The sequence below is a fragment of the Macadamia integrifolia genome, chromosome 10, assembly GCF_013358625.1.
Source record: "Macadamia integrifolia cultivar HAES 741 chromosome 10, SCU_Mint_v3, whole genome shotgun sequence".
NCBI lineage: Eukaryota > Viridiplantae > Streptophyta > Magnoliopsida > Proteales > Proteaceae > Macadamia > Macadamia integrifolia.
The window spans coordinates 16719202-16745831 of record NC_056566.1 but is presented as its reverse complement, the minus strand read 5'-3'; the positions used below and the strand labels follow the sequence as shown (position 1 = coordinate 16745831).

Genomic DNA, 26630 nt, shown 5'->3' with positions numbered 1-26630 from the left:
CTTGCATTCCAAACCCCGTTAGCGGCATGCCTTTCCATCTCTCTTAAATTTAATAGTAGCATAAGTTGAAAGTTGCATGCCACGAGACACAGTTGATACATTGTAACCAAAGAGCATACAACGCAAGTCAGCAGTGGATTTTGATCTTTGGATACTGAAACTCATGAGACCTTTTCATTATGTCAGGCTCAAACAGTACCTACCTTTACATTTTTGAGTTTTGATCATTAAACTACCCAAATGATTTTAAAAAGAAAAAATAACTTATAATTCTTTAAACAATCCACAAAAAAAATGTCCAATCCCAGCTTAGCAGATTCTTAAAGTACAAACTGAACAAAATGTGCAGATGTTGAGATGTTTTATTTTCTGGAGCTGGGTTTCATGTTCACAAAATGCTGTAGATACTGGCCACCTCTGAATAAATCGAAACCAAGCAGTCACTGGGAAACCATCCTGATGAGTGATCCCATGAACTGGGTTCTTCTCAAGCAGTTGTAGGTGCAGCATATGTATAGTATTGCCTTGGCGCTTGAATAAAACTCCACAAGAAAAAGGTCAACCTTTTATCCACATACAAAGGGCCAACACATACAGTAAAGGTTCTTTCCAAAATAAAAAGTAATCTGACACCAAAATTTATCGAATCGGTAGGTGATACTAAATGCATACTCTATCTTCAGCTCATGAGTTTCTTAGGGCTGCAAGCCTCTTCTCAAGCTCATCCACACCCGAACTGCATACCAAGAAATATCAATTACTTGATCTTAAATTTAAAAGAAAAATAAACCTGGGTAGATACAATGATGAAAATAACAATGAGATAAGGATATGCAAATAAGCACTTCAACCGAGCGACCATAACCTTACAATAACCCAGTAAGCTAACCATGGTGATACTGTTAGAATTCATGTGGCAACTAGGTGCACTTTCAATGAAGATAAGAAAGAAGGCAGGAATTCACTATAAACAAGAGTCATGTACGCATCCTTCGTTTTTAGACTGAGGGGATTTGTAAGACCAAGATTATGTTTTGGGAAGGATTTTCCTTTGAAATTGGATATAATATTCTTCGGCTTTAGGGAAATAAGGCCTTAAGGATTGGGAAATCTCTGCTTCTATATGGTTGTCATTGTTGTTATATCTTTTGCTTGTATCTCTTGCTTTCTTTTACCTTCAATAAAATCATTAACTACCAAAAGAAAAATTATCTTACAATCTTCATTCTTTACCAAGAAACTCATCAGGCATGGGTACATGAAGATAATAAATGTTCAAACACCAGTAAACCAAAATGGATGCTTAACAGTAAATCATCCAAGCAAGAAGTTTATTAAGCTGATTCAGCAGGCTGCATACATTATGACCCTCCCCAGACCTTGCAGAGCAGGAGCCTCGTGCACTGGGCATGCCCCTTTTTAAGCAGAGCAGTTGAACATGTATATTGAAGAGTCGAGGCACACTAGAACACTAAACTAAAGGATTAAGTTTCCTCCAAATGCCGATACCAGGCTTCTACCCTCATAAACCTCCACATTCTCAAAAACACAACTTTCTGAGATTTTTGAAATGGAATTTTTTTTTCTAGAATGACAAACCCAGAGTATATCTCTATACTGGCACCAAGTTTTACCAAGTGGAAAATGAAATGACAATTTCGACTGTATGGGTATCTAGAAAAAGGTCTAGATTACCAGAACCAATTGATTATCTAATAAGTTCCATGTCTTAGGATCAGGACTGATGCAGTCTGAAAATCCATAGGATTATGGATCTCAGATGCAAACAAGCCCAGTGATAAGCTGTGACCAGAATCTGAATCTAATAACAAAGATGCTCTTGCAGCAGCAGAACATATCATCGAAGGAAGAAGATCTACCTCTATTTCTACAGAGTAACACCTTGCTGAAACTGAAGAATGATATCAAATAAAAGAGACGAAGAGAGGAAGAAGACAAGACGGGGAAAAAAAAATCCATTCATTGATTAAATCAAAGGGGCTGGCTAAGCCTTACAATTATTATAAAACTAAGAAAATCAGAAACAAAAACATGACTCAATCTCCTTCTGCCGACCAGCCTGCATGGAGGAGTTCTAAGTTGACTTAAAACTCTTGAAATAAAGACCCAAACAGAATTGGTAATCTCTTCCCTTGAGCAGGTTAAGAAAAGAGTCCCTCATTGACTAAAACAACTTAAAAATAAACTGAGAAGGAAACTCTTCTATATGCAGGTGCTTTGGAAAGAGAACTGACTCAAAACTTACCATATCTTCTACTAAAGGAGGACTCTAGAAACCACGGCCAATATTAACATGGGACCCACTAAAATAAATAATATTTTTTGTGTACCCCCCTTAAAACCTCACTTTTTGGGTCTTATATTTCAGTCCATTACAATGAAAACCAAGGAATTATAAGACTGTACCGGTGTACCCCATAAAGTACTTAAACGGTCCCAGTTAAATAGTACTCGGAAAGGCTCATTATTACATGGTATGCTTGGCCAAAGAGAGTGAATAGTGAGTGACCAATTAATAAGCGATCCTAAGCTATCCCAACTGACCGTTTGGTTCAAGTCGATTTCAGTTTCAAAATACATATGAACCTAATGTTTATGGCTGAAACCAACCAATTAATAATTGGTCTGGTTGGTTCCAGGTTTAATTGGATGGCCCACTCCGTTTAAACGGTTTCATACCCAAATTGACACCCCCAGCCACAATTCAAATTTCAGACTCAGATCTGAGCATATACTCTCCCATGTATAGGCATATTCTTTCGTAATTTTAGCTTTCCATTTCTATTTATAAAAGTTCATTTTTTTTCAATAGATTTTCAAGGCTTTATTTTGCCACTTGGCCAACTCCACGTTGGGTGAAATTTGGCATGTCTACCTGTCTCAAAATTTCAGTTCTATTGAGGCAGATATTAGTGCCCGGTGTATCTCTAGACTTACTGGACCAAACAAAATTCTCCAGAAATTCCTCCCGTTATCCAAGGGCTCATTCCCCAACCATCCACTCTGTGCACCTTCATGGACAAAAATGGCTTAAGAACACATCTAATAATAGAATAATAAATTAGATGCAGAGCAACGTTGAACATGCTTCTTCTGACATGTCCATGCCTAGTAAATTTCAAAATTGTGAGATTATACTGGAAGGGTGTCTAGCATGAATTAATAGGAAAAAAATAAGAAACGTGCATGTAACTTGTATATTTGGGTGTGACGTGTGTGGTACTGTGGTGTGCAACAGCAAGTACTTCATCTGAAAACAGATGGGCCTATACTTCTGGTGTCTATAATTTTTTATTTAGTATCCAATCTTCAATCGCGTATCATTCAATAAAATTGTGTTTCCGACCCCCCCCCCAAAAAATTCTTCAATCATGTAGCCTCTGGATCAAGAAGTTGATTTGCTGCACCTCAACCATGAGGTTGCATGTTGAAATCCAGCTTACCCACTCAACAAAATCTTAGGCAGCATGCCCCCAGACTATTCTGGCATTTGTTATGGCTGATTAATGAGTACTCAACATCTTATCCTATAGTTGTTGACACACTATTTTCCAATCTGCGACAGTTTGCATAAATTCTAAAATTATCTTCCAGTGATAAAAATCATTATTCACTTCTTGAACATATAGACAGATTAACATGCTTTTACGCAAAAGATGGAGGAAACTGTACAAAGTCAACATACCTTCCAACATCCTCACTCTTCTTTCCTGCAACTCTCCCTCGGGGAGCTGCTGACAACTGTCGACAGATCCAGAACAACTCAAATAAGTTTAACAGTTAAAAATACAAAATGTGCTGACAGAAAAAGAAAACAGAACAGCACATGATAGTGTATTAATAGTACTACTCACCTGTGATGCAACATCAACACCAATTTCATCTAGCACCTGAGGGGGAAACCAAAAAAGAACAAAAAGAAAGAGTGGAAGTAAGGAGAAGACAAAACCAGGGCACACGGAGAAATAACAAAAGATACTTAAGAGAACACTTCATAAGGATCCATTCTTTTCTAAACTCAAAAGGTAACCTCTTGATAACCATATGCATCATATCTAAGTTGCTACCGCCTAAAACTAGACAGATAGAAATGTTTAATTCTTTTACAAACCTTTGGCTTTTCTTTTTACTCCTTTGTCTCTTAGCTCTAAGCTAGAAGTAAGATACTGCACTTAGTCCAAGTTTTAAATCATGCCCCATATCCAAGAGTTACCTCCAGATTTTAAGAAGACACCTGGGTGATATCTATCAGGAATTATGAAGCACAGCTCAATCATAAAGGCCAACATATCTAAACATTTTTCCATATAGTTTGTTTGCCTAAGCGAAGGCCGTTGCGGGGCCTACCTGATTTGTGAGCTCATCGGTTTCATCTTCAGCCTCGTCATTGTCCAATGCATCATCTATGGTATCTGACATCATCTCAGTCTGCACACAGAAGATATGAGTGGGAATCACAAGTTGCAAGCCAAGTAGAAAGATATACTTCCACAACATAAACTAAATTTATGGAAAATAACAAACAAAATCTTACCGTCATGTCCATTTGTGCGGATTGCCTCTGGAATTCTTGCATCACCTTCATCTGCTTTGCAGGATTGAGTTGCTGCGAGTGGAATTGGTACAGTAAGCAACCAACCAAATAGATAAAAGAAGAAAAAGAAGATTGAAAATCGACTAACAATCTTGGGTTTCATAGAGCATGATAAATCTATGGCTAGACACTTAAGAATGTTAATTGAGCAGGGTCAAGAAGCATGTCTTTATTGTCGGACCTTATTCATAGCTGCCATTGCCGTACTTGCACCTTTCATGCCAGCGGCAACTGAAGTGTTGGCATACATTGCCTGCAAGTGGTGATAAAAACTGCTAAGATAACAACACGAGCCAAAAGACCAAGAGAATGGCAGAACAAATCCCATAAGATTCATTTGTAAGGCACCTGCGTGTGAGTTGCTATACCGCGCATTTGAGCTCGATTACCTTGTAACTTAGCAATTTGCTGCCTCAGCCTGACAAGCTGACGGGCAAGAATTTTAGTCGCTGCCTGCAAAATGCCAAAAACAAAATAAAATAAGAAAAATAGGTCAAATTGCAGTCAAACGCCATCGGATAGTTTCTCACATCACTTCAGCACTGTAGACAATGGTTGAGATACATAAAGTCCCCCAAATGAGGGAATTAACGCTGAGAAGCTACCTCATTTCCAGTTTTGGCAGTCTTCTTAATCTCAGCGAGAAGTTTCTTTTCCTGTCACAACAGTGGCTCAAGTTAAATCAAACGACAAGTCTAGAATGAAAACATCATTTGAAAGTTCTTCACGTACTTCTAATTGCAAGGCGCCAATCTCCTTCTCAATACCTGAAAGCAAGATAAATGTTCAAACAAGAAAATTGATATGAATGTTAAATTTGCTTCGACCTCACATTCCAAATTAAGAGACATGATTTTAAAAGGTCACTATATCACAGAGGGAAAATTCCATCAGATGGTTTTCTCAAAAAATGTCTTGCAGATGTTTAACTGTCAAGCTGTCAACTACGTTCGACAAATCTAAAACAGAATTAAAGACACAGACAACACTAACAAGCCTCCATCAAGGAGCAATGGGAGCGAGAACGCTACCTGGTCACGTGGCCCCGTACTTAATTAATCTACTTGTGTTTAATAATTGAACTGGAGTAGTGAGTGGATGGCTGACCAGCCAGTGGGGTCCATCCCGAGGATGATCTCACATGGGCTGATGTTGCTAGAGCAATTAGGGCATCTACATCAGTTGAGGACCACAACCAACCAAGGAGAGGTCAAGCATCAACCTCTCGAGCCAATGTCTGCTATACATGTCATGGTAGAGGGAGGCTATTGTTGAAGAGTCGTCAGATGAAGGAGATATGGAAGAAGAGGAAGATGAGAATGATGATGAGGATGTTGTAGATGATTTTTGTGAAAGGGCAACTGATTCTACTAGACAGCAACAACAACTGCCAAATGTTGATTTCTTTGATGAGTTTGATTATATAATTTGTATTTGGAATATATGGATTTTTTGACACTTTACTGGACTGTTGAATTGAGCCTTGAATCTTGAGTATTTTGCTGTTTAAACTTTGAAGATTACTTAAGTTTTGCATTTTGTGTTGATTTTAATTTTTATGTTAAATGTTTTCAGAATTTTATCATATTGCATTGATGTAGTTGGTTTTTTTTAACTTCTTGTGGCTCAATGCTAATTTTTCATGATATAATGTATATGTTGTAGCATACAAATGATGCTATAAAAGAGGGGGGAAATTAACACATGGCCATGTTGTTCGCCTATGGGGGCGCCTTGTCACCTAAGCGCTTACACGGCCCTCCACCGTCTTGGGTCGCCTTGACAACTATGATTTCTGGACTTGAACCTTTTATCTTACTCGATCTTACAGCTTTTGTTCTACTTTCATCAAAAAGGCCGTACCCAGTGCACAAGGCTCTTGCCACTGCAAGTTTGGGGAGGGTCATAATACGCACAGCCTCAACCCCGAAACATGGAGAGGCTGTTTCTTGACTCGAACCCGAACAACTTTATTCTTGTGCCCAGACCCCCCCCTTTGTTCCACTTTCATCGCCATCCAGTATTTTTTTTTCTTATATATTTTATTTTTTAGAGGGGAAAGAAAAAATACCATATAATTGATGGAGATTTTAGGCACAACTGCCAAATAAGGGACTAAATTATCCATGACAAATATCAGTTTTCTCACTAACAATTGCAAGATTTGCAACAATCAGCATAAAGAAGCTGATCTTTAAGTTAAATGCCTTTTAACCAAATGGAAACCAGAGCAGAAAGAAGACAAAATTCCTATTCAAGCAGAGTCTCACATTCACTCTAATGTTTTTTCCTTGGTGCGACAAACTTCAAAGATATACTCCACAGAGTCCTAGAATAATCATCAAACAACAGCACTAACAACACAACAATTGCAAAGTCAAAAACTGGAACCCTTTGACATTCTTGAAGTAACACACACGAAGAACTAATTCTTGCAACACTAAGAGACCAAAAGACGCCCTGAGGTGTAAGCCAGATCAAGCTAGGGCTCTTCTAGCAGACAGTTCCCAACTCAAACAGCACACAAAATCATCTTATCTCAAATCAAACTCCAATTCCATTGTAATCCAAAATCAAATAAAAAATTTCCTATCAGAATTACTGCATTGCTTGCGAAGAATGCTGTTACTGAGTACAAGTATTACAAAAAATAATATTCCGTCTAAGAAAGATTCAGTTTTCCATATTTTCTAATCCAAAACAATAACTCATGAAGAAAAATCTTACCTCTAGTCGCATGAGCCATTTCTCTTTTACTCTCACGAAGCGCATCTGCAACCAAAGAGATAAATAATGAAGTAGTCAAATTCAAATAGGAGAGTAATCAGATAAACCATCGGAAACCAAATCTAATCACATATTAAATCTACAGAATGCACAGGAGAAGTACATGAAATCGAGAAACCAAAAATAGAAAATGTGAAACTTAAAAAAACAGCAGAGATAACTAGGGTAAAAACCTTTCGCTGTGGGTTTTTTAGCAAAGATGTTCATTCTCGACCAAACGATCTTCTGCAATAGAGGGAGCTTACAGGAGAACTAAAACTGGAGGGAAAAGAAAACGAACTTTGCAGAATTTAGGAGATTGTCAATGGAAGTATTCACATAAAGGTCGCCTGGCCTGCAAGTCGAAGGAGACCAGAATCGGGAGGATATCGCCGTTCTTTATTATGCAAAAGATTCTCTGAGCTGGCAGGTGAGGGTGACGCAAGCACCCTCTCCTCCCTTCTCCTCTCTTCTCCTTTCTTCTCCCTTCACCTTGCTGCGCTTCTCTCTCTCTCTCTCCACCGGAATGTCAATTCCAAGCCAGCACCGGTATGTTCGACCGAATCCGACATGTTTATGGTTCAACTTGGACCAAGCTAATTAATAAATGTGTGAAGCCTAAGCCCGACCCATTTATAAATAGATAATACACAGTGCAAGGGATAAGCCTGATGGGCCTCTCGATCAGTCCGGTCCATTTACAAGCCAAGCTCGGACTGACACATTTAGTCCGATCATTTATATACGTATTTTGATTTTTTTGGGATAGAATAAGGTATATATTGATATTTTTATCAATTATTAAGTGTAATATATTTCAAAAAATTATTGATAATTTAATAAAATAAATTAAAGTATCTTAAATCTAAAAAAAGTAAAAACGATTTAAGGTTTTATTGGTTCATTATCCCGTTTAAGACCCAATTATAATTCTTTTAGGAGAAATCCGATTAAAGCTCATAATCCAACCAAAACCGACCTATTCCTTAAATAGGTAGGTCATGGTTCAAGGATATATGCCTAGATAGGCCCAACGATTGACACCCAACCCAAAATGATCTTACTACCCTCCAATATCCCGGATAAGCAGCCAGGACACCTAGAATGTTTTTCTCTCAAAGATGAGTGACATTACAATTGATGGGTTGATAAGATAAGAAACGAATGTGTAACGGTAGTTGAATCATAGATTTTGTCACAATAGTTGTCTTGTAACCTATAGGAGTTTGTTTTCTTTCCACTCATGTGACATAGTTGGGTTTTTGTTGGACTTGGCTTTAACGATAGATCTTTCAAATTTTGAATTTGAGTTGTATGGGAATTTTTTACGGTAGTTGAATCGTGGGTTTTGTAACAATAGATGTAGTGGTGTAAAACTAATCCCAACCCTAAGGTCTCTTAACTCAACATAGGCCCAGGCTAATTCTATGTCCGACTAAGATATCTCAGCCTAGGCCCAACCCTATCAGATTTAGCCCAACCCAATCCAGCCCCAATGAACCCTGATTGCGTTGGGTTTAACCCAATTCAGTCTTACCTAATACTATCGATTACTTGGTTGCTTGATATTGATGCATTGTAGAGGTCAAAGACCAAAGTTTTCGTATATGTGTAGATTGTGGAGAACAAAAGACTTTTTTCTGTAAGTACTCATTAATAATTATTAGCATATTTATATGATTATATACATAATAAACATGGTTGGGTTGGGTTGAGCCCCAACCCTGTCTCGGGCTTGAAAATCTCAACTCTAACCCACCCTATGGGCTAAAATCTCAGTCCAAGCCCTATTTGAAATTAGTGCGGGCAAGGGCTGGTTCGGGTTGACTGGGATTTTTTTACACCCCTAATTAGATGTTTTGTATGAGTCTGTTTTCTACCCACTTGTATATAATACATTGTAAGTGAATGGTAAAGCATGGCAATCTATTATTCAAATCTTGACTTTTACATGGTATCATCAGCCTTATCTCGGACATTAATTTGCATATCCACCTACAATGGCGTCTCCGGTTTTCACTACCTTAGAACAATTCTCCGCATCTTCTTCCATGATTGAAATTTTGACAACCCCTTCTTCATCATTCTGACAATCTTGGCACCATCCTCTCATTGATGACAAGACAACGACCCCACTTAGTGTTGAGCCATGAAAATGTCCTTGACTACAAAAAAAACTAAAGGTTAGGTCAAGTTGGTTTTATCTATAACAGTATATCCTCAAAAGCCACCAATTTTTAAATAACCTTTGTTATCCATTCCTCATTCAAGTGTCTTAATGATTTTTTCAGATAAGAAATTCTATTGGCTCCATTAGTCATTTCATTTCCCCTATAGGCTTGCAATTATATTTAAGGTTTTCAAAAATCAAAATTGGGTTAGATGATGTGTCCAATTAAAATCATGAATGGACAACTTCAATCATAATTTCACCCAATTTTGGGGGAAAAAAATTGTCTTGACTGAGTAATAATCAATTCCTACTAAATTTCAACTGATTTGAATCCAATTGATGGAGACTGGTCTGATGCATAATTTCGAGTTTTTACACCTTGATTATCTTGTTAGAGAGTGCCACGATTTTTCCTCTGCCTTCTTATAGAATGTACCTGACTATAGTAATAAAGAATTTGCATAATTTCTCCTAATACAATTTCACTTTAGAAGAAAAGAATAAAACAATCATTGCTAATTACACTAAGTATACTATGACATTTCTTGCACAAATTGCATCTTTGTTTGCATCAATAATTGGAGGAAACTCTGTTATGTATGTGCACTAGGGGTGTCAATTGGTCGGTCCGGCTCGGTTTCGGTCCGGGTTGAGTCGGTTTTGGTGTGGAAAAATTGAAACCGAAACTGAACCAATAAGAAAATTCCAGTTTTGGTTTGGTTCCGATTTCGATGCGGTTTGGTTTCGGTTTGTCTTCGGTTTCTTAAATCGATTTGTAACCAGGTTGGTTTTGGTTTTTTGTCTAGTTTGGATTCGACTTTCCATACAAATGTATACAAAACTATGCAAATTTTGATTTTTTTTTAATGAATTTTGGAGTGTTTCGGTTTCTTACCGGTTTGGTTTCGATTTCGGTCCGAGTTTTGAGCCAGTTTCGGTTTGGTTTCGGGTTCATCGGGTTTCCGGTGCGGTTCGGTTTGGTTTTGGGGTTGCAATACTCGAAACCGAACCGAACCAATAAGGCTTCGGTTTGGTTCGATCCCTGTTGTTATCGGTTCGATCTGGCCGATTTTACCAGTTCGGTTTAGGAATTGACACCCCTAATGTGCACTGTGAGAACTGTAAAACAAAACAATATGTGGGTGTGTGAGAGGGAGCATTCTTGACTCTCATAGTCATGGTTTAAAGTATCGGTCGTATTGGATCGGTATTAGTTGAGATCGATCTTCAATCCCTGATCGATCTGGATCAATGTTCCGTATCATTTCAGGAGTAAAATAGATCGATACCTACCGATGATTGGATTGGTATCGGATTGGTATCAACAAATACCAATACCATTACCGATACCATCCCCAAAATCGTTGCTCATAATAGAAATGCAAAAAAATATTTAACTTGTATCAACACCAAATGAGTATTTTTAAAATTAAAAAAAAAAATTGAATGGGAAACATTTTAGTCATAAGAGAGAGAGAGAGAGAAATATGACTTAGAATCATTCTTTGATCCATAGCTTTTCGAAGTGTAGAACCATTCACTATATTTTAATTATTTACCTATTTATAACTAAAAGCCACTCTATTAGTCTTTTGGACCATGGATGTTAGGTGGTCAAACCTAATATCTACCATGTGGCAAATCAGTTAGAAGTAAAATTTTGTGTACAAGAAGGTCACATTGTATCTTAATTACCAGTTAAATTGAACTTAACCAAAGGTAACCATTATGCAATTTAAAACTATGAGTTTCATTATATTTTGAAAAATGAATATATGGCTAAAATTAAAAGGATAATATTTCAATATATTGGGATTTTTTTATTATTTACTTTTTGTTAACCAAGGTTTCTAGGTTAGCTTACACGCACTTCAACAAATCATTGGGGATACTAGCGCAATAACCCATTGCCACAATCTTCACTTAAATCGCATATATATACATGGGGATAAATGATGATAATTGGATTTTACTGTGAAAAATGACATCACACCCCCCCCTCCCCCTCCCCCTCTTTTCCTTATTCTTTTGTATAAATATTTGGCCAATCTAAGCCATTCATTCACACTCAATAGTTGAATATGCAAAATCATCCTTCCATATTGCACATCAAGTGGTCAATGCATGGAGACTACCATGGGTGGATCAACCACAAGAAACTTGTTTAAAATCTCAACTTGTGTTAAATGTAGCTAATAGTAAGTCTCATATGGTTCCATCTGATAAGATGTATAAGGGGTTTACTTATATTCTAAAAAAATAAAAGAAAAAGAAAAGAGAGTTTGTGCACTAATAAACTTGAATCAATCATCAATATAATGTTCTTTGAAGTTGATACTCAATTGTTATTATCGATTTATAAAGCACATATCATTGACATGGAAGTGACATTTATGCCTTGTAGTATAGTGGAATAATTATTATGTCACTTCATAAAACCCCTTAATAGTGACATGCAATATATTTGGGCACACAACTCTTTCATGCCACAACTTTTCATATAATTTATCTACAATTTAGAAATATTGAATTAGCAATTAGCTATGGGTTAGGTCGGCATAGCAATTTTCACAAAAAATAAATAAATAACTCTAAAGTAACCCTTTATCTCACAAACATATTAGATATTCACTATTTATGAGAGAAACAATAAAAGATTGGCATCACTTACCCATGATCATAATAAATTAAAGGCCAACCTAGGTCATAATAGTTCTTAAATAAGTAAAGGACATGGCAACCAAGCTAGAACCTACAAATTTCATAGTACTGGAGTACTTGATGGTGGAGATATTAATCACTATCATTCATTAAATATTTGATAAGACGAAAAAGAATAAAATGAATAACATCTAGAGCAATCCACCCTAAAATGACAAGTTGTAGCTAATAATCTTCATTAATTATGTTATCTCAAGACCTTTAAAAGAGAAAAGAAAGCACATAGCGAAGAACTAAAAAGAAAAGTTGCACTTATAATTTGATATGTTTTGTTTTCCGTTGGTATAATTTTCAAATGTCATAATGACCATAAACTAAATGGTAGGCTGTTTAAGTAGTTTTTAATTGCACGATTTATGAAAATATAATGATTTCCACCACTAAACGAATTACTTAATATAAAAGTCCCCTGTTCAGATGCATGTTATAATCATTATAATTCTGGCCACCAAACTTTTCGTTCGTGCACTTACAATAACAATAGAATATCGTATTGATATTTTTTAACCATTTTCCATTTATGAGGTTGGAAGTTCAAGAAATGCTTAAAACCTCTATTATTAGGCAACTATGTATTTCGATTGTGTTATTAAGCCGTTTTTAAGTGGCATATGTATAAATAATTCATCTTTTTTACTATTGTTAATGATTGTCGTGAAGGGCAATCTTTCAAAGAATATTATCAAGCCATCTCTCCTCTGATCATCTCCATCGTTTCGCTTAAACATCTCCTCCAATCGCTCTCTTAGTTTTTTTTTTCCGTTAACCAAGGTGTTCGGGTTAGCTTACGGGCACCTCGACTAATCCTTGGGGAGACTAGCGCAACAACCTATCACCACGGTTTCCACTTAAATCGCAGATGCCGCTCTCTTGGTTTCTCGATGTGAGTAACATCCTGCTAATTATTTCAAAATTAACTGTGATGTAAGTCTCCCACCTGGATCAATGCATGGAGGTTTAGGATTCATTTATCGTGACCATCAAGGTCGTCCTTGTTTTGCCATCTCATATCTAGTTCAGTTTTCAATTGGCTTTGGTGGGTGAAACAATAACAATCTGCTCATCTCATTGGAAGCAATTTATGAAGATATCACTCATATTGTGTGGTGGAGAATGACAATAAAGATATTATAGTCTACTTAAACAATAGAACTTCATCCCTTCCTTTGATTATCAAGCCCATATTGGAGGACATTTTCCATTTGAAGACCTTGGTTCTTGCATTTTTTCTTTCGTTCAAAGAGAGTTTAATAGCTTAGTTGACTCCTTGGCAAGGAGGACCTTGCCTGTGACGTGCAAGACAGTTTGGCCCATTTATGATCATTTAATCCAAGAACACTGTTTGGCATCCATGAGTTCTTCATTTTTCTTGAATAAATTTATTTTCACAAAAAAAAGAAAAAGAAAAAAAGGACAATCATTAAATTGCAATTTGTACAATTTTGAAATGATCAGCTCTGAAAACTGAAATAATCACTCTTTCAAGGAAGGGAACAAAAAAATAATAATATACAATGTTAGGGATCTACTTTGATGCATTTTGATGGTAATAATCCCTATAAATATCGTCATCATGTAAAAAAAAAAAAGGCAAAACTTTACCAAACAACTTGCACTGTTAAGCCTATCAATGAAGCCTAAATATTTACCATGTAGTATATTTTATAAGGCCTGATTCTTTTGTTTAAGTAAACCCCAATGCTCTTGTTCACACAAAAATTTTTAAGCTAAATAGAAATTTCCAAGTTTGCAGTTTTGAGGTTTAAAAAAAATTCATTATAGGATAGTGCACTATGGTTAGAGTACCATTAATGAACTATTACATGAGGATTTATGCCTATATATCGGATGGTATTAAATCAAATAATATTTTGAAATTTAGAGCATACGAAAACTTAGGTTATGAATTTTGACACGTGACTATTCAAATAACAAATAATGTCACATATATTTAATTATCATAATTATCACATCACCATTTCACATGGCACAGTAAAGATCCATTAAAATGAGTTTTGCCATGATACATATATAGACATAGATAGATAGATAGATAGATAGAAATATAGATAGATAATGAAACAACTTCTACCATTTACCCACAATAATAAAATTGCAATAGCGGTAGCATTTTTTTACAATTCATAGCAAAATAAAGATTGGGTCATTTATTGATTCTATATCTACTACTCATTTTGGCACTCATAAGTCATAATATTGTCAAATTTGAAATCAAACATTAGGAAGTAGGTGTCCCTTCCGATTTATTATGTTTATCATTAATGACTGAAAATTGGGTAAACACACCTATGAAATTTTATATTATCAATTCCTTATACGAAGAGTAATATTTTTTGTTCTATTTGATAAAAATTAAATAATTACTGTGATTTTGTTGTATCTGATGAATTAAAATGCATCCGTAGCTTATGAATAAGGGTTAAGTTATTTAAGACATGTCATCTTGATATGCCTAATGCTTGTCTGGACAACCTAGGTTTTTTCCATGTGGCATATATGATGGGCCCAAATCTCTTTTTTTTTTTCTAACCTGTGTATCAAGTTCAGCCCAACAAAATTCGTCAATGGAAAAATATAGATCTAAAATCTAAGAACTACGAGAAAGTGAATGATCATACTTGGGTGGCTGAATCGTAGAAGGATGCATACCAATACAATGGAGGATATAAAGATTGAATGAGGTCTAAAATTTTCCGTGATCAATCCAAACCTATACCTAACTATCTAAGAAATTCAAAGAACCTATACCCTCCAAGACTGTCATGTGATCAATCCAAACCTTTACCTTCCAATATTTTCAATTGCATTTTACAAGCTTTTTATAAGTGCATCACATAGAACAATTTTAATTGCTGAGTTTCCCTTCACCCATAGTAAAGAGATTCCCTACGGCCTTGCTTATTTTATGAAAAAAAAAAAATGGTGAGAAAGTATTGTTGGTGGGGCACATTTATGATGGGAGAGAGGGAACAGGATGAAGAAAAAAAAAAAAACCTATATAGGTTCACATTAATTAAAAAACATATTTCAACAATTTTATTTACGTTTATTTCTCTATTTCTTCTTCTTCTTCTTCATGGAGACAACTGATGCCGTCGTTGCAACTGCTTAAGGAACCATGGAAACTTCAATTGGGGCTCCTACGTAAATTCTTAAATTAAAGTGGACATCGAAAGATCAAGCTTGAGCTCCTTTGGGAGAGCCTTTTCCCTACTTCCAAGATTGTCCACACTTTGCGCAACCAAAAAATTCATAAATCCATCCAAAAGGGGAAGAGGTAGGTGATGGCCAAAGAAACTCACTTATAAGACGTTGCTCGTGAGTACAAAACCATCACCTAGGAATTCAAAATCAAGCCAAGAACCATAGATAAAACCTCAATGCCAATGTTCAGGTTACCTTAGGAGATATCAATGAGGGTTGCTCTCAATGAACGTGTGAGTTCGAGCAATGAGTATTGTGGAGAGAAGATTAAGGTGGAGCATTTAGAGGGAACCCTCACTACCCCAAAAAGTCCCGTCGAAATCGGTGAGACTTTGTAGAGGGTTGGGGTGGGAAATTTCATTGCCACATTAGTTGACACTTCCCCGTGATTTATGAAAAGTTCGTCATTTCATTCTCCCACCCTATCAACCGAACAAGGTCAGTTTTTGGTATTTTGTGAAATAATACCTTTTTTTTCACTCATTTTTTTTATGTTTTTCACTTTTCTCTGTCAAACAAATTGGGCCAACATTAATCTTCGTAGAGCTAGACTCCCAACTCTCAGGATACAAATAACTTTATACAATAGGAGCCTATATATTTGACCATTGATTTTCTTTACCGTGGGTAAATAAAACGTTTTTTATTTCCCCACCTTGATCGTACTATTTATGTTATTTATGAGACAACCTTTTCATTGAAGATTTGCATACATCACGAATGGAATTAGATTGAGTAACTTTAAATAGAAAAACTAAAGCTGTAAAAAAATATAACGTGACACACATAATTAAATTTTGATTTAATATCTTACCATTAATTGTATTTATAATTTTAATTATAAGATACCATTGTATTGAGATACAGTTATAATAATGGTGAATCAAGACACATACTTGACAAGAAAATTATAAGATATAAAAGAAATAGAATTCTATAGTTGTTACCGTTCATAATCTTTACCAAATTTGTTAAATATTTTATGACCTTCATTATTTAAGTGAATCCTCTGAACAAGTAATGAAATGCTAAACACCTTCATGTGAATGGCCCCAATGAGGCAATATGAGTTGAATTCATAACCATAAGCTTTATGAGGTGAAGATCCCTTACCAACTCAGCTATCCCTTTGAAGTTGTATGACCGCGTATGATGATAACATTTTTATTTGAAGAAAAAAATAACAGAAAAATAAATGAGTAATGCACTTTAACAATAGACGGACTACTATCATGAATTGAGAAAGGGGAGGGAATAAAAAAAAAAAAAAAAAAAAAAAAGAAAAGATGTGAAAAGAAAGGAGAGGGGACTCTATTGTCATGGATAAACTAGATGAAAGTTGATATTTCTTATCATTCTCAGTACATGATATGGAGGAATGCCTTTTAATTAGTTTCAATAACATGTTTATGGTGGAAAGAAGGGTAAGGATAACAACAAATTCCACAACTAAAGTGTAGCGATTCTCTCTCTAGATTCAAATGAGGAGAGGGGGAAGGCAAAGGGAAAAGGAGACAGAAAAAAAAGTGGAGGTTGAATATGAAAAAAGAAAAAAGAAAAAGCGGAAGTCTAAAATGCGCCGTTGGAAAAGTATGACTTGGCCATTGGAAAATATCCACGTGGCCAAGACCGTATAATTATACGACGCCTATCGAACAGAAATACTTTGGTGGGTGACCGATCTCTCGAGCAGTTTCAGTTGTTGTTATATAAGAGAGTCCGTTAGCGTTACCTGTTCTAATGGGTATTTCATCTCTCCTGCTCTCTGTTTGCAAGGGTTTCGAGGTCCATATTCTCTGCAAATAAACGGCAAGAGCCCTGGGATATCGCATCCGATCTCTGAGAAAATTTCTTGATTTTTATCCTTATTCTTGTTCTGCACATCGATTCATCTCTGGTTATCATCCTCGGTGTTTCAGATATAGAATTGGAGCTAACTTCGTAGAAGAATCACAGATGAAGATGATTCTTCCGATGGTGTGGTGATGATCTAAGGTTTTTTTTTTTTTGGTAGTTGTGGGGCTGGTTGTCTATCTTTTTGTAGCAGGTTCTTGCTTCAAATTCGAGGCATGGATGCCGATATCTTGGGGGTGGTGAAGCAAAACTGTTTGAATTATCGGGATAGATGTTGATATGCATGGTTTTGATGTGTAGTTACTGAGCTCGAGGGTTACGTTTAGCTTTTCTTGAGGTGTAAACTACTGCGTTTTGTGATTTTGAAAGGTGGTGGTGGTGAGATCTAGGGTTTGTATTATTGGTTTTGATGTGTATGAGATATAGAATTTTGTTATGATGGATATGGAACTCGTTGGGGATGTTGCTTCACTCGACCCCGAATTGTTACAGCTTCCGGAGGTGTCTCCATTGGCGCTTAAATCGAACCCTATCATTGCTGAAGAGTTGTTTTCACAGTGGCTTTCACTTCCAGACACCAGCCGACTGGTATTTGCCTTGGCATCGTTTGTGGCATACGAATTTCGTTTTGGTTCCTTTAGGATGCTTTATGCAATGCCTCAATTTTTGTGTGGTGTCATGCAATTTAGATAAACTATATTCTTTGTCTCTCTATCTCCACTTAGATTGATTTATTTTATATTGATCAATGTTGGTGATGGGATCAATTGACTTGAAAAGGTCTGGAATTACACTGGCAATGCGTAGCCGAACACTATGACTATGTACATCCGAGGAAAATTTCATTCATTGTTTCTATCGTTAGCCAACTGCTGGAAACACATATCATTCATTCTAAGCGTCTGAAAAAAATACAATTGCTGTAACTGTAGAAGTCACTGGTGTGATAATGTAAAAGTGTATTGGGGTTGATGATTTAGTCTGAGGTGTCATGTGTCTTACACTTCACCTAACTCCCTTTAGAAGTTTAAGCATATGTAGAAAAATCCTGGATAGAGGAGGAATTGGAAGCCAGGAGATGATCCAAACCATAGATATGACCTTGGGTGGGATGCAGTTGGAGGCGCAAGAATCAATTGACTGACCCCTATTTGTTGGGATGTTGAGTTTTAGTTGACCAAGCATGGGATTATTGTGTGACAATGCATTATTATTCAGCAAAGTGAGGGTTTCTGGTTTGTAAGGTTAAATATATTCATCAAAGTTTTCCCAGGCTTGGAAGTCTTGTCTGATTTGTAATTGGTGAAGACAATCACTATGTGTCATTTAGTGTTTGTTTGAAGATGAAATATTTCCTTTCTCCGTGTATTTGAAGGGAGCCATTGAGTTTGGAGCAGAAAATGAAAAATTGTTATTTGCAGCTCGCACATTCCTTTTTTATTATTATTATTTATAATAAAATTTTTTTTTGGGGGGGGGGGTTAAGTTATTTAGTTGTCGTATTACTACCTAAACTTATGAAACTGAGGCTACATGCTGGGTATTTATTTATTATTATGTCATTTTAGTCTACCTTATTAAGAGGTTGTTGGCTCCATTGATGCTGTACTTTTGAGATGTTTAATTTCTCTACACATCTGAACTTTCCTCCCATATCTTTCTTGTGTGTTCTCTATTTCATTTTTCCATCCAGTGCCGAACATATGTATATCTCAATGTCTATATTGCAACTTGTTTGATGTATATTTCAGTTCTGGGTGATAGCAGTAGAACCCACCTGGTATGAACTTGATAATATGTTTGTGGCTTCAATAATACATTAAAATATTGTACTTGAAAACAGCTATATCTCATATACTAATGAACATTAGATTGGATTTGACATCATAAAAGTATGATGGTTGTTTATAGTAATGCTACTGGACGAAGTTGAATCTTTATAGCTGGAACAGGTTGTTGGTTGTGTTGTACGGAATTTTTCTAAAGAACAAATTTCTCTATGTTGCTACTTACGTGCAGGTAAAATCTTTGCTTGACGATGCAAAGGCGGGAGCTCTCATAAATGCCCCTGGTAACTCTACTACAGCCAATGCCACTGCCAGCAATACATTGCCTTCAATGTTTCCTGCTGGCAGCGCACCTCCACTTTCACCAAGAAGCATATCTGGTTCTCCTCGTGTTATGAAACAGAGAGCAGGTCCTTCTTCTTTAAGTTCTCCTCTAAAAGTAGTAAGTGAACCAGTGAAGGAAATCATTCCTCAGGTAATGATTAGCTTCATATTTTTTTAAATTATTATAAGGTGACCAGCTTTCATTATTCTTCACCTGACAATATCAGTTGCTTCTATGCTTATGTCTATGAATGTTGTGTAGCATGGTAGTTTATGTGGATATTTACATAGAGTGCCTTAAATGCCTGCAGTTTTACTTTCAAAATGGGCGTCCTCCACCAAATGAACTGAAAGAGCAGATTTTGTTTAGAATTGATCAACTTTTCTATGGTCACACGGATGGACTGCAAAGTCATGGTGAGACACATGTTTGATGCTCATGTTGTGACTCCTTTTTTCCTATCTTTTGCTTTAATGCATTTCGTTGTTTTTTCTATACTTTTTGTGGAGATAAAGTTGCAAAATATTATTGGGCACATTGCCGAGAAAGCTTTATATTGTTTCAAATTTACATTAGTATAAAGAGAAAAACAAGATATACATATTTCACCCTATCAAAACCCTTTTATATTCACTATTGTCCGGACATCACAATGCTAGTTTTTGCCTGATATATGCAAAATCCCTCCCCACCCCGTTTCGAGCTAGAGCATAGCACTTCTCGGCTGCCAGTTAGATGGGACTCCCCTGATTGCATCAGAACCTAGCTCTCGAACCAGATGTGTGAGCTTTTAAGTGACTTCTCTATTACACGAAGATGATGTATAACTACCATTTTTGTTTAAGTTCATTGAAAAAAATGATTTTTTTTTCCTATTAGTAGAACTTTATCTTCTCTCTCTGATTAGGGTTTTACTCCTGTCTTATAATGTCAGAATTTAAGGCTCTTACGAAAGAAATCTGCAAGTTACCATCATTTTTCTCCACTGCTCTTTTCAGAAAGATTGATTCTAACTGCACTGGAGTTGTAACAAGGTATGTTCTTCCTGAAATTTCACTGTTCAGTTTGAAATCCATGAGATGATCAACATGACTTTAGTATGTCAAAATTTCCAATGAATTTACTCTTGATACACATGGAGTTTACCTCCAAAAATGTTACCATGTAATGTACACTTATTCGGATGATTAATGATGCTGATAAGGCTTCGCTTATATCCTAATTTGTCTGTAGGAATGCATTTGTTGGTTATTGGGTCAATACTAACAGGATGACAATGGATATAGCAGCACAAATATTTACAATTTTAAAGCAATCAGATTGTAAATACCTCACTCAGGTCTGTTCCCTGATTCTCCGACATCTTACGTACTTCTGTTTCTTAGATCTTCCTTATAAATCTGATTAGCATGAAGCTTGATCTATGAAATCAGTTTAAAATTGAGTTGTTGTCTCTGCAAACATTTTTTTCATGTTTGTGGTTCTTTTTGATTTGTGAAATCTCTGTATCTTGGTTGTAGGATGATTTCAAACCTGTTCTTCAAGAACTTTTGGCAACTCATCCGGGATTGGAATTCCTACAAAGCACACCTGAATTTCAGGAAAGATATGGTATGTTATCAAACAGTCTGCTGTTTCTTATAATGCACTGCCAATTTGGTGCAATGTGATAGGTTTATTGAATTTTACATGATGCTGTTATGATATCCAAGAGGAAATAATGGTATGTTATTTTACTTGAAGCCAATATGGTATGTTATTAAAATTTTCTTTGGTGATAATAATAATAAGAACAATTACTTCTACTACAATAATAAGTGTTAGAAATTGTGACTGGTGTGATTGACTAGGTTGGCATTTCTGTCCATACCAGTAATTTGGGGTGGAAATCTAGTTACACTATGTAGTTCTGCTGAATAAATCAGGGGTCTGGTCTCTACTTTCTAGTCTTGGGGATTATTTGATTTCTCCATATATGGATGTCCTTAAGGAAGTTTTGGTAACTTATTTATGTGCAGCTTGGAATAGTTAACAGGTTCGGATTTGAGAATCATTCGAAGGAGAATAATTCGGACTAATTTGTTTGTTAATTTGAGAATTTGGTAAAAAACAGTTTAAAAAAAGCAGACAAAATAAAATCTGGATTTGGATTGATTCGGGAATTATTCATTGACCTATAAAAAATCCAGATGCTTATTTTTAATATTTACTGTGCTTATTTGACATGTGTTATATTCTTGGGACTATCGATTTGGTAGATGATGTGTAGTGGATCCAACCCACGCCAATTATTCCTGATTCTCTGCTTGTGTGACTGTTCTAATTAGTATATCTCCTTCGATTATTGCACCATCCAATAGACAATTAGGTGAGGAGAGTAAATCTCTTAATAGCCAACTTTATGCTCTCGCCAAAACCTCTACAGATTGCGCCAACTCTCAACTTAGTGAAAGAGGGCTAGATGATCTTATAGCTTTAGTAGAGTTTCATGTAAAGCTCGTTTTGAATTGTTAGCAAAGGGTTTTATGGACTTTATGGAAAGATCCAAAAAGAAAAAAAATAAAAAATAAAAATTATAATATGTATAACCAAAATAATCCTATTTAACTTAGTCTTTTATGTGCAATCATTACTAGAAAGGAGGATAAATAATTTTACAACGTATTAGTTTAGTCCCACGTCGCATAAACATGAAACAATAGAAGGGAGGAAAACCCTTAAATAAGAGTGATCATGGTAGATTGGTAGTTTAATCCCGCATTAGATAGACATGAAATAATAGAAGGGGAAAAACCTTAATAAATAAGGGTTGTCACCAACTTATAATTGAATGTGGATGGGGTATGGACTATGGAGTACCCAACCAACGTCCCTCAATGTGGGAGATTCCCCTTTGTTAGTATTTATTTATTTTTATTTTTTCCCAATGGGTTGTTCCCAGTTCGGGAATTCCCATTTGTTAAATTATATTATATTATATATATATATATAATTTTCCTAAATTTAAAATATTTTTTAATCAGTTTATTATTTTAAAAGGATATCAAATAAAGCCAAATTATTCGTATATTTTGGCTGAATAATTCACATGAGTTTTAAAGTTGCAATTCTGATCAAATCTTTGGGAAAGGTCATATTTGGGCCGAATAATTTGGGAATTAATCGAGGAATTAAACAACTATGCGAGCAGCTTGGTAGCATAGTTTTACACAGTTGTGACTGTTGAATTTAGGTTCTAGTACGCTCCTGTAAGCTCAAGTTGTAGGTGTTCACATGGGTTGTGAAGTATTTTATAGAAAGAATACGCAGTGTAGGTTGGAATTTCTAGAACTTTTCTATGAAAAATAGAGGTTTTTAGTTACAGTTATGATTATTATTGGGTCCCAGAAAAGATTACCCAGTGCTAGAGCCTAGAGGAAGGGTTTAATGGAGAATTTACCATTTCATTGGAGTTCAAATCCACACGTCAGCCCTATCGTTGTTTGTTGAATTATAGCTGTTTTTTGTATTAAAAAAGGAAGAATGATAACAGTACGCCATGTGATGCAGATCCGGGTTCTGAAACCAGAATCGGATCGCTTATGGGCTCAAAAGAGTAATAGATAACTCAAACTTAAGAACAAATGGAAATTCTGTAAATTCAGAATCATCTCAAGTGCATAAAAGTGAAGGGACAAATATGGGGTCAACTGGAGTTAAAACTTGAGATTATAGGGGGATTTTCTTGATTTACCAAGGAATAGAGAATAATAGACCACAACTTGAAGAAGAGAGGGGTTTACTTGTAATAACTGAAGTTAGATAGCTGTTAAGAGAAGTCTTTCCAACTATGGAGCTCAAGGCGGTACCCCAAACCACTCGAAGCTGAGAAGTATGATCGAGCAGCAGAAAATCTGGATTCAGGTACCAAAGCCCAGCCCCTACTGGAATCTATTAACAAGCTTGAGGTTCAGCAACCTATTAGCCTAAGAATTTGAGGGGATCTGAACTGGCAGAAGTTAGGGTTCCAGTCCAGTTGCGGATCTGGTTTTGATTTCTCACAGCAGGAGGATCACTTGGAGACGATGCCTTCAGATTAGAGATGAGGGAGTTGAAGCATCTTCCAGTTCTGCTGTACTGCAAATCGCAGGGTAAGTGAAACAGTAAAAAATAAAGAAGAGAAAAAGCAAAAGAGGAAGAAGAATGAAGGAGAAACAAAGGAGATCAAGGGAGCAAGAAGTGTATAAAGTTCACGGTATCCATGGTTTCAACCAAGCAAAATCATTCATTCAATTTCAATTCTCTAACTTAATCGTTCGGTTCAACCAAATATATAAAAGGAAAAAATAACTTTCAAATCCAAACAAAATCCATCTTAAAATAGAAATAAAAATATAACTCTAATAATGGGAAAAAAATCTGAATAAAATTTAAATCTCCTTGCTAACTTAACTGACACATAACTCTAGAAAAAGGAAACAAATAAATCAGTCTAATTACGAAAAGTAGCCCTAAATATTCTGTCGCCCAACTGCATCACCATGTAAGGGGATTTGGCTCGTCTCCGATTCTTCATCCACCAATTTGTTGCCAATTCCCTAACTGCTTGGGACATGTGTTCCCTTCTAATCGTACGGCTGAGACAAAAGCCCCTTTTTTAAATCCCTATTTTCCCAAACAACTCTTCGACCTGCGCGAGGTTTTCGGATCTGACCAACTGCTCTGAACACATCCGAAGAAGAAGGGACGGAAAGGAAGATGAACGGAGAAGAAAGAAGAAGAGAAAGAAGAGGATGGGAGAAGAGGACCATTGCAGTTGAAGGAACAGGGCAGAGGACATCGTCTGCTTCTCAACTTCTTCCTTCTCCTGCTGCTGCAAAATGCACATCCTCTCTCTCTCTGTTCCTCAGAAGGGCTACTCCCATTATAGATTTTCTGTACCTCTAACCAGAAATCTTTCATCTAGGAAAAAAAAAGAAAAAAAGAAAAGAAAAAAAAAGGGGATCGGATTAACAAACTGGGCATTGGGAAGGTTCCTATTCAATCTATATCCAGTCCTATTTGCTACTTGATCCATATGATTCCCATGTAAGTATTGAAAAAGAAAGGAAAACCATATTCAATTTCTCAAATTTGAGACTCACTTTCATTCATTAATTCGTTCATGTGGAAGAGAACAGCTCTGCTAGCTTAGGGATCTGGTTCGGGTTAGTACCCTTACCAGTAGTTTGCAGGGTTCACAAGATAAGCTATTTGGAGAAGTTAAAAACCCACAGAAACTACAGAACCTAAAATCAAACAGAAGAAAGAATTTGAAATCAAACAGAGCGCAAGAGATCCATTATTTTGTTGCAGTACATTGACATAAGAGTTGTTTGGGGAAATAGGGATTTGAAAGAGGGGTTTTTGTCTTAGCCGTAGGATTAGAAGGGGACACGTGTCGTAAGCAGGTAGGGAATTGGTGGATGAAGAATTGGAGATGAGCCAAGTCGCAAGGAAGGGCTAAGAACCGCCTCAATCAAGAACAGTTGATGAAATTTCTAAATCATAGGGAGCTCCACCCTTTCTAGTTTCCACTCCCATTTATTTCTCTCTCTAAAAGTAAGCCCCGCCCTTTGAACCTCATTAACCTTCATCTGATCTTCACCCCAGCAAATTTGTTCTGAGCTGTTCGAAAAAGATCTGAATAACTGTTCCTTCATACATAGTTGTATTTCTCATTTTGTTTTGGCTGAGAAATCCGAAGTATTTTGCTTCGGTGGCCGAAATGTAATATTTATTTCATCAATATTCTTCATTTGAGTGTTTCCATAATTTTGTCCATGTCAGTCTATTTCCATCTGTTTGGCTGCTTCAGTTGAAATAGATGGGAATTATTGATTTGGAATTGTTTTGTTTTAGGTTAAATCTGTTTAGTTTTAGCTTGATCCTAAAATGAAGTCCCATTTGTAACTAAGCTTCAATGTAACCCACATTGTACCCATTTCAAAGGTTTTCCAGTGTCCAACCTAGTACTTTTTATTAAGTGTCATGTGATATCGTACTATAATTCTTGCAGTAAAAGATAAGTGGTAAAGGTTTTTTTTTTTCCCCAAAATATCCTGAAATATTTGCCCAAAATATGTCTGAAACTGCTGAAATATTTCGTTTTTGGGACCCCATGGAAAAAAATGGCGTACCCAGTGCATGAGGCTCCCGCCACTGCGGGGAGGGTCATAATGTACACAGCCTTACAGCTGCTTCGCGGTGAGGCTGTTTCCTGACTCGAACCCGTGACCACCACCGAAATGACCAAAACAAAAATTATAGCTAAGCATTCAAAATGGCCCTCTTGACACCAATAATCATATCAGGATTCAGGACCTCATCTTTCTCTCATCTCAACATTCTATCTGAACCCCTTTTGAAATTATGAATTTTGACAGCTTGGAAGAAGGATTTTTTCCGTCTGTGGCATAGTTGTCACAGCATCTAGGCGAGCCAAGATGTTGGAGGGGTCTTGGATGCAATGCGACACCAACAAGGTGCCACATAGGTGACCAAGGCGTCTTGGTGCCTGAGGCATCACCTTGACAACTATGGTTTGTGGTGTCCAAGGTGTTTGATGTGAAAAAATCAGCAACACAAGGTAGGAGTTCAGTGGTGGTTAGGAAGGCGAAGTTTGCAAACATGAGTACATAACATTGTGCTAATGGAGGCCTTAAAGCTTTAGGACATGACCCAATGCCATTCATTATGTTATTATGTTTGTGTCTTGGATCTCACAGTTTGTTTTCTTGCTTCTTTGTTTACTTTGGTTCAACGTAGTTTTGTGTAAAGGGTCAATGAACTTCTTAAGTTGGCTGGAGTTTTAAGTCTGGTATGAATATTCTTTATAAGGAGCTTGGGGATGTCATTTTTCGCTAGTAGACTGTGTTGGTGTATGATGTCTTGTATTCCATCGCAGTTTAATCTAAGGAGTACTGGTGCAGCACCTAGACAGCCAGGACGGCGGTCCCGCTAGCTGGTTAGTGGGCTGTGGGGGTTGCAAGGGGGGCAGGAGGCCCCTTGCATAGCAGGGGGTGTAGGGGCGCGCAGCCCCCCGCTTGAATTTTTTATTTGAGGGCAATTGTAGTTTAATCTGGATTAGGGTGGCAATTGTAGTTTAATCCGGATTAGGGTTTTTTCGCTATATATTTGTAGCGA

General features: G+C 36.5%; 2 protein-coding genes across 6 annotated transcripts in view; one reads left to right on the top strand and one right to left on the bottom strand.

The window, feature by feature from the left end:
* Positions 1-146: 146 nt before the first annotated feature.
* LOC122090694 (vacuolar protein sorting-associated protein 2 homolog 3-like) lies at positions 147-7942 on the bottom strand. Of its 3 annotated transcripts, none has more exons than XM_042660367.1 (12): positions 7576-7942; positions 7343-7387; positions 5348-5382; positions 5221-5271; positions 4964-5068; positions 4797-4868; positions 4556-4627; positions 4369-4449; positions 3876-3911; positions 3707-3762; positions 673-736; positions 147-563 (listed from the first exon to the last, which is right to left on the bottom strand). In XM_042660367.1, the coding sequence occupies exons 1-11, from the start codon at positions 7607-7609 to the stop codon at positions 685-687; spliced, it is 639 nt and encodes a 212-aa protein (XP_042516301.1). In that variant the 5' UTR covers positions 7610-7942; the 3' UTR covers positions 147-563; positions 673-684. The 3 variants fall into 3 exon arrangements, with proteins under 3 accessions (XP_042516301.1, XP_042516300.1, XP_042516299.1); XM_042660366.1 differs by having other exon boundaries at positions 147-736; positions 7576-7627; positions 7721-7941; XM_042660365.1 differs by having other exon boundaries at positions 147-736; positions 7576-7940.
* Positions 7943-17221: 9279 nt separating this feature from the next.
* Positions 17222-26630, top strand: part of LOC122092004 (serine/threonine protein phosphatase 2A regulatory subunit B''beta-like) — a 33443-nt gene continuing 24034 nt past the window's right edge. For 2 of the 3 annotated variants that reach the window (XM_042662281.1, XM_042662280.1), the window contains exons 1-6: positions 17222-17942; positions 19374-19616; positions 19777-19882; positions 20401-20500; positions 20700-20805; positions 20987-21077. In XM_042662281.1, the coding sequence (XP_042518215.1) occupies positions 17790-17942; positions 19374-19616; positions 19777-19882; positions 20401-20500; positions 20700-20805; positions 20987-21077 (799 nt within the window). In that variant the 5' untranslated portion in view covers positions 17222-17789. The remainder of the gene's footprint in view (positions 17943-19373; positions 19617-19776; positions 19883-20400; positions 20501-20699; positions 20806-20986; positions 21078-26630) is intronic. The other variant, XM_042662282.1, reaches the window with a different exon arrangement.

Coding starts and splice junctions, on each gene's coding strand:
- LOC122090694 (XM_042660367.1), bottom strand. CDS start 7,609: ATGAACATCTTTGCTAAAAAACCCACAGCGAAAG. Junction 5,383..7,342: donor AATGGCTCATGCGACTAGAG/GTAAGATTTTTC, acceptor TCTTGCTTTCAG/GTATTGAGAAGGAGATTGGC. Junction 4,628..4,796: donor CAATGGCAGCTATGAATAAG/GTCCGACAATAA, acceptor TTCCACTCGCAG/CAACTCAATCCTGCAAAGCA.